The sequence below is a fragment of the Penaeus japonicus genome, unplaced genomic scaffold, assembly GCF_977035675.1.
Source record: "Penaeus japonicus unplaced genomic scaffold, GWHDUDI00000001_assembly GWHDUDI00000012, whole genome shotgun sequence".
NCBI classification, from domain to species: domain Eukaryota; kingdom Metazoa; phylum Arthropoda; class Malacostraca; order Decapoda; family Penaeidae; genus Penaeus; species Penaeus japonicus.
The window spans coordinates 6,769,814-6,781,368 of NW_028234414.1; the positions used below are offsets into that span (position 1 = coordinate 6,769,814).

Below are 11,555 nucleotides of genomic sequence, written 5' to 3' on the forward strand. Positions count from 1 at the left end.
AGAACAATTAGTGACTGGATTGGGAGGTGGAATAGAACAATTAGTGACTGGATTGGGAGGTGGAATAGAACAATTAGTGACTGGATTGGGAGGTGGAATAGGACAATTAGTGACTGGATTGGGAGGTGGAATAGGACAATTAGTGACTGGATTGGGAGGTGGAATAGGAGGGTTAGTGACTGGATTGGGAGGTGGAATAGAACAATTAGTGACTGGATTGGGAGGTGGAATAGAACAATTAGTGACTGGATTGGGAGGTGGAATAGGAGAGTTAGTGACTGGATTGGGAGGTGGAATAGGAGAGTTAGTGACTGGATTGGGAGGTGGAATAGAACAATTAGTGACTGGATTGGGAGGTGGAATAGGAGAGTTAGTGACTGGATTGGGAGGTGGAATAGAACAATTAGTGACTGGATTGGGAGGTGGAATAGGAGAGTTAGTGACTGGATTGGGAGGTGGAATAGAACAATTAGTGACTGGATTGGGAGGTGGAATAGGAGAGTTAGTGAGTGGACTGGAGGTGGAATAGAACAATTAGTGACTGGATTGGGAGGTGGAATAGGACGGTTAGTGACTGTACTGGGAGGTGGAATAGGGCGGTTAGTGACTGGACTGGGAGGTGGAATAGAACAATTAGTGACTGGATTGGGAGGTGGAATAGGAGAGTTAGTGACTGGATTGGGAGTTGGAATAGAACAATTAGTGACTGGATTGGGGGTGGAATAGGACAGTTAGTGACTGGATTGGGAGGTGGAATAGAACAATTAGTGACTGGATTGGGAGGTGGAATAGGACAGTTAGTGACTGGATTGGGAGGTGGAATAGAACAATTAGTGACTGGATTGGGAGGTGGAATAGGAGAGTTAGTGACTGGATTGGGAGGTGGAATAGAACAATTAGTGACTGGATTGGGAGGTGGAATAGGACAGTTAGTGACTGGATTGGGAGGTGGAATAGGAGAGTTAGTGACTGGATTGGGAGGTGGAATAGGACAATTAGTGACTGGATTGGGAGGTGGAATAGGACAGTTAGTGACTGGACTGGGAGGTGGAATAGGACAGTTAGTGACTGGACTGGAGGTGGAATAGGACAGTTAGTGACTGGACTAGGAGGTGGAATAGGACAGTGACTGGATTAAGAGGTGGAATAGGACAGTTAGTGACTGGATTGGGAGGTGGAATAGGACAGTTAGTGACTGGATTGGGAGGTGGAATAGGACAGTTAGTGACTGGATTGGGAGGTGGAATAGGACAGTTAGTGACTGGATTGGGAGGTGGAATAGGACAGTTAGTGACTGGATTGGGAGGTGATAGGGACAGTTAATGACTGGATTGGGAGGTGGAATAGGACAGTGACTGGATTGGGAGGTGTAATAGGGCGGTTAATGACTGGATTGGGAGGTAGAATAGGACAGTTAGTGACTGGATCGGGAGGTAATATACGACTGTTAGTGACTTTTATTAAGAGGTGGTAGGGACAATTAGTGACTGGATTGGGAGGTGGAATAGGACAATTAGTGACTGGATTGGGAGGTGGAATAGGACAGTTAGTGACTGGATTGGGAGGTGGAATAGGACAGTTAGTGACTGGATTTGGAGGTAGAATAGGACAATTAGTGACTGGATTGGGAGGTGGAATAGGACAGTTAGTGACTGGATTGGGAGGTAAAATAGGACAGTGACTGGATTGGGAGGTAGAATAGGACAATTAGTGACTGGATTGGGAGGTAGAATAGGACAATTAGTGACTGGATTGGGAGGTGGAATAGGGCAGTTAGTGACTGGATTGGGAGGTGGAATAGGACAGTTAGTGACTGGATTGGGAGGTAAAATAGGACAGTTAGTGACTGGATTGGGAGGTAGAATAGGACAATTAGTGACTGGATTGGGAGGTGGAATAGGACAGTTAGTGACTGGATTGGGAGGTAGAATAGGACAATTAGTGACTGGATTGGGAGGTGGAATAGGACAGTTAGTGACTGGATTGGGAGGTAGAATAGGACAATTAGTGACTGGATTGGGAGGTAAAATAGGACAGTTAGTGACTGGATTGGGAGGTGGAATAGGACAGTTAGTGACTGGATTGGGAGGTGGAATAGGACAATTAGTGACTGGATTGGGAGGTGGAATAGGACAATTAGTGACTGGATTGGGAGGTGGAATAGGAGAGTTAGTGACTGGATTGGGAGGTGGAATAGGACAGTTAGTGACTGGATTGGGAGGTGGAATAGGACAATTAGTGACTGGATTGGGAGATGATATACAACAGTTAGTGACTGGATTGGGAGGTGGAATATGACAATTAGTGACTTGATTGGTAGGTGGAATAGGACAATTAGTGACTGGATTGGGAGGTGAGAGAAAGATAGAGAGAGAGAGAGAAATGGAGAGAGAGAGAGATGGTGGAAGGAAGGAAGGTATGGAGAGAGGGAGGGAGGGTGGTTGGAAGGGAGAGAGAGAGAGAGAGGGAAGAATGAAGGAAGAAAGAAAGAGAGAGAAATGGGGGAGGGAGAAAAGGAGAGAGAGAGGGAGGGAAGTAGGAAGGGAGAGAGGGAGACAGGTAGGCTGGCAGGGAGGCAAATATTATCATCATATATTTATATCTCCATTATCTTTCACACACATTGATAGCCTGGGTATGAAATCCTTACTGCTTTTCATCTCCCAACAGTTGGTCATTGTCATCCTGCAGTCGTTGATGCTGTTGCAGGAACTGTGGGATCCCTCATGAATCCTTGTGGATGGGATTTTGATTATGGTGATATTAAATACCCAAAGGATCTTCAGTCATATCTCCCAAGCAATCTAAACACATTTTTATTCTGTAACTCAGGGTAAGTGTTCCCATCAACAGTGATTGTCACTGTTTTTTTAAATATTTTTTTCTTTAGCCTTTTTTAATAACATCTTTTCAGTCTTACATAACAGTTAATATTAATGTGTATTCTCATACACAAGAAAGATAAGGATCCCTGTTATAAGGAGAGGTGATGATTAGTATTTGTGGTTGTAGGAATAGAATCTTAGTAAAGGAATAATGTATATATCTATTTTTTTCCATATTAAGCACATGAGTCTTGCAGGTTCTGATACAACAAATGATGTTTAATGAGCCTGTAGTCTTAGTTTATTTTCAGGATGAGCTTATTGGGTAATATTTTAGGTTTGCAAAATGTATATAATTTCATCATTCTATAATTATTTATTGTTTTTCATATTTTGATTTCCTCTTATTATTTTCCCCCTTACTATTTATGTTTGAGAGATTATTACATATAAAAGGTTGGTATCATTTTAAAATATATTTAATTATTAGGATCACACCAGAGATACTTTCCTTTATCCTATTAGAATGGCAGATGAAAATGAAGTCTTGAGAATTCAGCTGAATTAGATCCTGATTAAGATGAAAATAAAAACCAAGCGATTTTGAAAGTACTTCAACATCACCAGGCTGGATACATTTTTGGAAATTGGCACAAGTCCATAGAAAACATCCTGAAACATCTAGTAATGAATTAAAGATTCTTTTTCCTGTTGTGATGAAGGGAAGCCACCATTGTGAGAAGATTATTTTGAAGATGTTTTCATTTTTGCATAAAAAATGAAATGGAAACAACTAATTATATAGCATTGTATGACTGGGCAAGTAGGTCTCATGTATTAGGTAATTTTATATGTGTGTGAGGTATACCTGTGTGAATATCCTGACCTTGGAGAAGTATAAATAGCTCCATGAGTATTTTTCTGCTTTACAGGACTTGAATTTTTGTACACAGAAATATCACAAAGTTCCCTCTCCAGGTCAGAAGCTGTGGACTTAGCTGTCCAGCTAGCCAGACTATATACTCGTGGCAATGATGTTCTAGTGGTTGATAATGCCTTCCACGGCTCTATCGATTCAGTGCACCACCTCTCACCTAAAGTTTCTAAGGCTAATAATATATGTAAGTATTTCACATTCACATTTGTTCTGCTATTAATCCTTCTGGAACAGATTACGTCATAACATGTGCAATCTAGGGGACACTAATTAGTGTATTGATGCACATAGTTATGCAACTGAAGGAATAAATAACTGAAAAATGCCAATTATTGATCATAGTATTTAGCTATCAAAGGATAGCCTATTTGCTAGTATAACTTTTTTTCCCTTCACATGCCATATTTGTTGAGCAAGTCAGACATGTCTTTGCCTTGTGCAATAATTTATTTAAAATTTGTGCGTGACAGTATTCTTGCAAACTTGCAAAAGACCTTATTTACAATGAAATATGAATTATACATTCCATTTGAAAGACTTATTCTTATCATCTAATTGTAAAATATTTGTTTAATCCAACAGCATCTGTGGATTGGGTACATGTGGTAACGATGCCTGACCTGTACCGAGGGCCTTATCAGGCAGATGATCCACTGGCAGTCAAGAAATATGTAGCTGATGCTAGGGACATGATTGATAGAATCCGTCTAAATGGAAGAAAGGTAAGATCTATTACTTGTAATGGTAGATCCTTATGAGGACACTTGTAGAGGCTTTGTCAGACAGAGATTGAGATACTTCATGTGTCTATTGTATAGAAACTATAGAATTGAGTGTCTTGTCTCCACAGATTTCCTGCTTCATTGCGGAGCCCATGTTGACCATCCCTGGTTGCATCATTCCTCCAGATGTTTGGCTCCAGGATATGTACAAGTATGGTGCTTCAAAAGAAATAAGTGCTCTCTCTCTCTCTCTCTCTCTCTCTCTCTCTCTCTCTCTCTCTCTCTCTCTCTCTCTCTCTCTCTCTCTCTCTCTAGCGCTCTCTCTCTCTCTCTCTCTCTAGCGCTCTCTCTCTCTCTCTCTCTCTAGCTCTCTCTCTCTCTCTCTCTCTCTCTCTCTCTCTCTCTCTCTCTCTCTCTCTCTCTCTCTCTCTCTCTCTCTCTCTCTCTCTCTCTCTCTCTCTCTCTCTCTCTCTCTCTCTCTCTCTCTCTCTAGCGCTCTCTCTCTCTCTCTAGCGCTCTCTCTCTCTCTCTCTAGCGCTCTCTCTCTCTCTCTCTAGCGCTCTCTCTCTCTCTCTCTAGCGCTCTCTCTCTCTCTCTCTAGCGCTCTCTCTCTCTCTCTCTAGCGCTCTCTCTCTCTCTCTCTAGCGCTCTCTCTCTCTCTCTCTCGCGCTCTCTCTCTCTCTCTCTCTCGCGCTCTCTCTCTCTCTCTCTCTCTCTCTCTCTCTCTCTCGCGCTCTCTCTCTCTCTCTCTCGCGCTCTCTCTCTCTCTCTCTAGCGCTCTCTCTCTCTCTCTCTAGCGCTCTCTCTCTCTCTCTCTAGCGCTCTCTCTCTCTCTCTCTAGCGCTCTCTCTCTCTCTCTCTCTCTCTCTCTCTCTCTCTCTCTCTCTCTCTCTCTCTCTCTCTCTCTCTCTCTCTCTCTGATGTATATATGTCATTAAGACACTTTAGAATTCAAAAAGTTTTTGATCTACAGTGATCCTTTGTGATGCTGCAGCTTATAGTTGTGTTGCAGTGCCATTAATATTGTTATTTATTTGTTGTCTGCTCAATCCTTGAACTTTCAAGGAACATTTCCTCATGGAGGTGTTAGAGTTTGCATAGTTTTTTAAGTAAATAACAGATTTTATTTGTTAGGGTAATGAAGCCCACTAAAATTTACTTTGTTTTATTGGTCTGCAATCATAACTCTAGCCATTATTCTATGTCTCCTGTAAATAACATATAAGTGTGATGCAGTTTTTCTTGATGTAAATTGAGATGTATTACCATATTAATATTATTGTTAGTAACAAATTCAATATTTGTATTCAGTGGAATTCAGGTCAACACAACAAACTCCACCATATGCCTGCAGTACTCATCTTCCTTTTGGATCATTAATAGTTTTTTTTTTTTTGGGGGGGGGAACGCATCTCCTATATGAGAAAATGCAATCTGTATTGGATTCATTGTTTAATGTATAAAATTTATCATTATTATTATTATTGTTATTGTTATTATAATTATTATTATCATATTAAATATTATTGATGCTATTATTTTGCTGTTGTTATTATCATTATTGATATCCAATATTTTTACAACTAGAATGGTTCGAGACGCAGGTGGCCTTTGCATAGCTGACGAGGTACAAACAGGCCTGGGTCGCCTAGGTTCACACCTATGGTCATTTGAAGCTCAAGGTGTCACCCCTGATATTCTCATCATTGGTAAAGCTATTGGTAAGCTATCCATCTTCCTTAATAAATATATAAGACCAAAGAATCATTCATTAATTGAGAGGTCGATGAACAATTTTGATAGCATTATTAGCAATATTTGATATAGTGTGTACTAGTAGTAACACCTAAATGGTAGCTTTTAATATTACTAGTGCCTTTGGTTTCTAAAATTTTATCAGACAAGATGTAATATTTTCACATGTACACCATACATTGACAATTTTAACCCAAAATCGACAGGGTGGTTTTTGCTCTGATTAGTCTGTACACAGGGATATGTCAAATGCGCAGGCCTGATGTCTCAGGCTATTCCGGACCCAGGGAACATCCTGAGATTTGGTACATTTTCTGGCCGTATCCCGGAAGCCCAGCAGTGACGTGCAGAAATGTCAGCAATAGATCGCTAGATTGTTCTCAAATATAATCATTTTACATAATTTCTTAAACTGTTATTTTAGTTTAGGTGTTTGAGTGTCATAAAATGAAACATAACGCTAAAAAAATGGACGTCACAGAAAACTACATGATATTGCTGACATCATGGTAATTTCTGCTTCTTGACCGGTTGAATAGAAATATCCAAGTTGAAAAACTATTGTAAAATCAAATGTGTTTGGCCAAGAAATAAAATAAAGTAAAAATTTACTAATGCAATACTACTTATAATTTGTTGATTACCCATGATATCACGTCACAAGGTGCATGTACATACTCATATGTACATGTATGATTATTCATATTGTTTTTTTCGTTTTGGTAAAAAAAAGAAAAAGTATAAAACATGTTTTTTTGATGCCTTACTAAGAGATTGCTTCCACTTTCCTTTGGTATTTTCACATAGAAGTGAAGAATATAGGCATTACTTTAACATGTTTTTTGACGAGATTAACTCCTCTCTGAACATGGCAATGTATTTATGTGCCTTTACAGTGTAAATGCATTCATGAAAACCATAAGAATAGGGTGGGTGAAAAACGCTCTGAGAGGATCAATGCGGCCCCGTGCATCAAGAAAACACCCCAGCATGAAGTGTTGCGCGCTTGTTATCTTCCCGGCGTTAGCGGGAGTAGGCAAAAATACATCCCGTCGTGAATGGATTAAAGGCAACTAGATGAATTTCTGGCAAACAAGCCACAGATCCATGGCTACACAACACAAATAGCCAAAACCAGCAGCTTCCTGGACTTGGCCAGGCTTGCATACAGATTACTGTGGTGGTATTGAGTCTATCATAGCTGGTGGCTATGAATGCTGATTCAGGGACTGATCTCAATATGAGGAAAACTAAGTAAGTACTAACTTCTTTTCCTATTACAGGTAATGGGTATCCGATGGCTTGTGTTGTAACATCACCAGATATTGCAGCTCTCTTGGGTAGCAGAATCAAAGAGGTAATCACTGGTGGCTTTCTTCATATTTGAAGTGAATCATTATTACTCATGTATTTTTGCAGTCATGCTTATACTCTCCCACTCTCATTCACAGTTACATTTACACAATTCCACTCAATCACTCTTTTCACTCATTCACACATTCCCTCAAGTAGACAATCTACTTAGAGAAGTATGGTTTGATCTTTACGAAACGGATAAACTCTCTAGTACATATGTAACAGTTATAGTAAATCTCTTTTTTTCTGCAACAGTACAAGTGCACAGCAGTGATGAATGCTGTGGGCTGCACGGTGTTGGATGTCCTGCAGCGGGATCAGTTAATGGCCTCTGCAACAACTGTGGGATCCTTTCTTCAATCTGAGTTGTCAAAGCTAAGAAGAAAACATGAATATATTGGTTAGTTATCTTTGCTTGTGAATATTTTTTTTTTTTTTTATCTCACTCACTCACACTCACCCACTCATCACACTCTCACACTCTCACCCACTCACACTCTCACTCACTCACTCACTCCCTCCCTCCCTCCCTCTCTCACTCCCACTCACTTACTCACTCACTTCCACCTACTCACTCCCTCCCTCCCTCCCTCCCTCCCTCCCTCCCTCACTCACTCACTCCCACTCACTTACTCACTTCCACTCATTCACTCACTCACTCACTCATATGCCTTCTCTCTCTCCTTCTCTCTTTTTTCTTCTCTTCTCTCTCTCTCTCTCTCCTTCTCTCTTTTTTCTTCTCTTTTCTCTCTCTCTCTCTCTCTCTCTCTCTTCTCTCTTCTCTCTCTCTCTCTCCCTCCCTCCCTTCCCTCCCTTCCCTCCCTTCCCTCCCTTCCCTCCCTTCCCCCCCTCCCCCTCTCCCTCTCCCCTCCACAAAAATGTTTTTATTTAGCAAAGAGATAATTCAAAATGATAACCATCTGATCAAGAGGACAGCATAGTTGATGTGTTTACCATATCATATTGGTCCATTATATGAGCTAGTGCTTGTATGCAGTGTATACACTGTAAAAGTAGAAGGGTAATACTGGAAATTATAACCAAGAAAAGGAAACCAGTGTATAGAAGACCTCACATGTGTACCCCATCTCTTTACTATTTATGCATAGTCAGTGTAAAAAATTATATTTATGTATTCACAGGTGATGTTAGAGGAAGTGGTCTCTTGTTTGGGTTGGAAGTGGTGTGGAATAAACAAAGCAAGAAGCCTGCTAAGGAAATTGCAGAACAAATTGTGAATAGGTTAGTATCTTTGGTCTTGTAAGGTTATTGAATTTGCATCTAAATCTGTCAAAAGAAATGTTTTTCAGTGCATGATTGAATAGGAGGTTCTGCAATTAATTCATTTGAATTAATAATCATTACTTGGTAGTATTGTAAATTATTTAGTGCCTTCTTTAATTGTACTTTTTAAAATGATACAGACAGGAGTAAAACATTTTCCAATTGATTAGGTCACATATTCCATAGAGATCTGTATTACCTGTGCAATGAAAGGTACCACTTCCTTTGTACTATATATCTTTGAAAAATGTAAATCATCAATTCTTACGTAGTCTTTATAATTATCATTAATTATATTTCCTTTACAGAATGAAACAAGAAAATATCATACTAGCCAATGAGGGAGATAACCGAAACATTCTGATGATCATGCCCCCTATGTGTTTCACCCAAGAGAATGCAGTTCTTCTTATAGAGAAACTGGATAAAGTATTAACAGAGTCACATAACCAGAGACTAGCCAGAGACCGTGTGACAAATGTTCCAACCACGAGCCAGTAAGTTCATCTTAAAGTATTACTTTGAGAAAACACTAGACTTGTATTAAAAGTACTTAACAAATTTTATCTGCCTAGTGTTCCATATCCAAAATTTGCTTATGTCTGCTGATGTACTCTCTTGCACTGTGAGCTTTAGCTGTGAAGTCTCTCCCTCCTTCCTTTCTTTCTTCCTTAGCTCTTGCCCTCTTCCCTCTCCCTCCTATTCCTGTTTCTTCTTCTTCTCCTTCACCCACTCATCTACCTTCATACCTACCTACCTATTTACCCCATTCGTTAACCAGTAATGTCATTCTTACAACGCAAACAGGCAAGCCATCCCAGGTACGAGTGATGGACGACTGGGCATCATCCAGCCCCAAGAGGAGGAGGAGGACGATGACTTGATAGCTGCCTCGAGAGAAGCAATGGACCTTGAATATGCTCAGCATTGCTATCATGACCTTGACTGAAATCAGTTTTGTATTAAATCAAATCTTCTGTTCAGACTTATGAAGGGGTAATCAATGTGTACTTCTTTTCTTTTCTTTTTTATTCATAAAAAAGAAATCTTTATTTTTCTCTTCCACCTAACCTCATTTTATAATTTTTAGGCAATTTTAAATACTATGTAGTACTTACGAAAAGAAAAGAAAATCTAAAATAGTCTTATTTCTTATAGAACGAAAGCATTGTAAGATTTTAATACTGATCATAAGTGCCTAATTGTTTTATAAGGGATACAATTATTAAAGGATGGTTAATTAATTTTTTTTATGAAAAAAATCCTTCGCAATATATTTACACAACTCAAATTTGCAGTTTTTATAGTTTTACAGGATGTGATTATAGATGGCACACTGATCATATATCAATATTTCATTCTATTTGTGTTCTGTAATATAGCTCTTTCTGCTTTTCATTAAATTGTATTTAAATTCTAATTCAACAACTACTCTCTAGCTACCCAAATGGATTGTTCAGAATATATTTAACCCGAATAGAAATATAATGCAAAAGTATTATTTATTTGAATTTCAACTTTTATTTTCTCTTCCAGAATGGCAATTACCTTTCCTAACTTTTTTCTCCATTGCCATCTTTCAGCCTCAATGGCCTCCCCTTGCTGTAGTATAAAGATTTATGTGTCAGATAGTCTCACTCCACTGCTTTAAAAGGTGTTATCATTTAAAAGAGGGAAGGGTTCTTTTCAACACAAAAGTTATTTTTTCTGTGTATGTACAAAGTTTTCTTGTCTAGGTTTCTTTGATTGTACCTGCTGTCAATAGCAAGTTTAATGTAACGATTCTCAAGTATGACTGGGACGTCTGTAGAGCTGTGATTAAAAACTGGCTAGCCAACATTTTATGTTATATATATATATATATATATATATTTTTTTTTTTTGTTTCTTTTTTTTTTAATGCTGATAGTGCCATTAATACCAAGGTACATATTTTAAAAAACAAATTAAAGTAATATGACTGGATATGTGTTCCTTGATATGGCAGTGGTGACATGTAATCATGAATTGTATCCATTTAATGGTTTCTCTGGTAGGGAAAGATAATTCAAATACTGCTCAACTAATTGATTCAAGACAGGAAAGAGGGTAGGGCTAAAACAGCTTTCAAAAAGAAAAAACCTATGAATTTCTTGGATGCCATAGGCTTATTATAACATGCCTGTAGTAATTTAATGGTGCTGAATCTTCTCTCTCACACATTTGATTGTAATACGTAATGAAAAAAATGGTTTCTTAGCATCACACATCTGACAGTATTATACAATAACTGAAAAATACTTTATTTTACCATTTATGTCTAAGTTATCACAACAAAGTATGATGAAATTAAATGATTTCTGTAGCCTGATAATGTGGTCCTTTGTCAGCAGTTACCCATTACAATATGCTATTATTAGCTAGCTACTGTCTTGATATCCTGACATGTCTTTTATTTTTTCCTCTTGAATGAGCTTTACTGTTTGTAAAAAAAAAAAAAGAAAGAAAGAAAGAAAAAAAAATGTGCTGGCATTAATTATTTGGAATTATCATTTATACATGGTTAGACTGGGAATTATTACAATTTCTTCTGAGTACCAGGCAGTATGTTACTGCTTTCTAAGGTTTTTTCTAAATTGCTAAATACTTTGTAGTGTTTGTAAAAGAGATTCAATACATGTATATTTCTGTATGAAC

General features: G+C 38.6%; 1 protein-coding gene across 4 annotated transcripts in view; it reads left to right on the forward strand.

Moving 5' to 3' along the window:
- The window catches only part of LOC122242355 (5-phosphohydroxy-L-lysine phospho-lyase), a 37,273-nt gene extending 25,718 nt beyond the window's left edge, over positions 1-11,555 (forward strand). For all 4 annotated transcript variants that reach the window (XM_086542325.1, XM_086542326.1, XM_086542327.1 and 1 more), the window contains exons 4-13: positions 2,671-2,833; positions 3,804-3,946; positions 4,345-4,484; positions 4,613-4,695; positions 6,072-6,205; positions 7,523-7,596; positions 7,851-7,995; positions 8,738-8,837; positions 9,188-9,376; positions 9,687-11,555. In XM_086542325.1, coding sequence (XP_086398451.1) covers positions 2,671-2,833; positions 3,804-3,946; positions 4,345-4,484; positions 4,613-4,695; positions 6,072-6,205; positions 7,523-7,596; positions 7,851-7,995; positions 8,738-8,837; positions 9,188-9,376; positions 9,687-9,828 — 1,313 coding nt within the window. In that variant the 3' untranslated portion in view covers positions 9,829-11,555. The remainder of the gene's footprint in view (positions 1-2,670; positions 2,834-3,803; positions 3,947-4,344; positions 4,485-4,612; positions 4,696-6,071; positions 6,206-7,522; positions 7,597-7,850; positions 7,996-8,737; positions 8,838-9,187; positions 9,377-9,686) is intronic.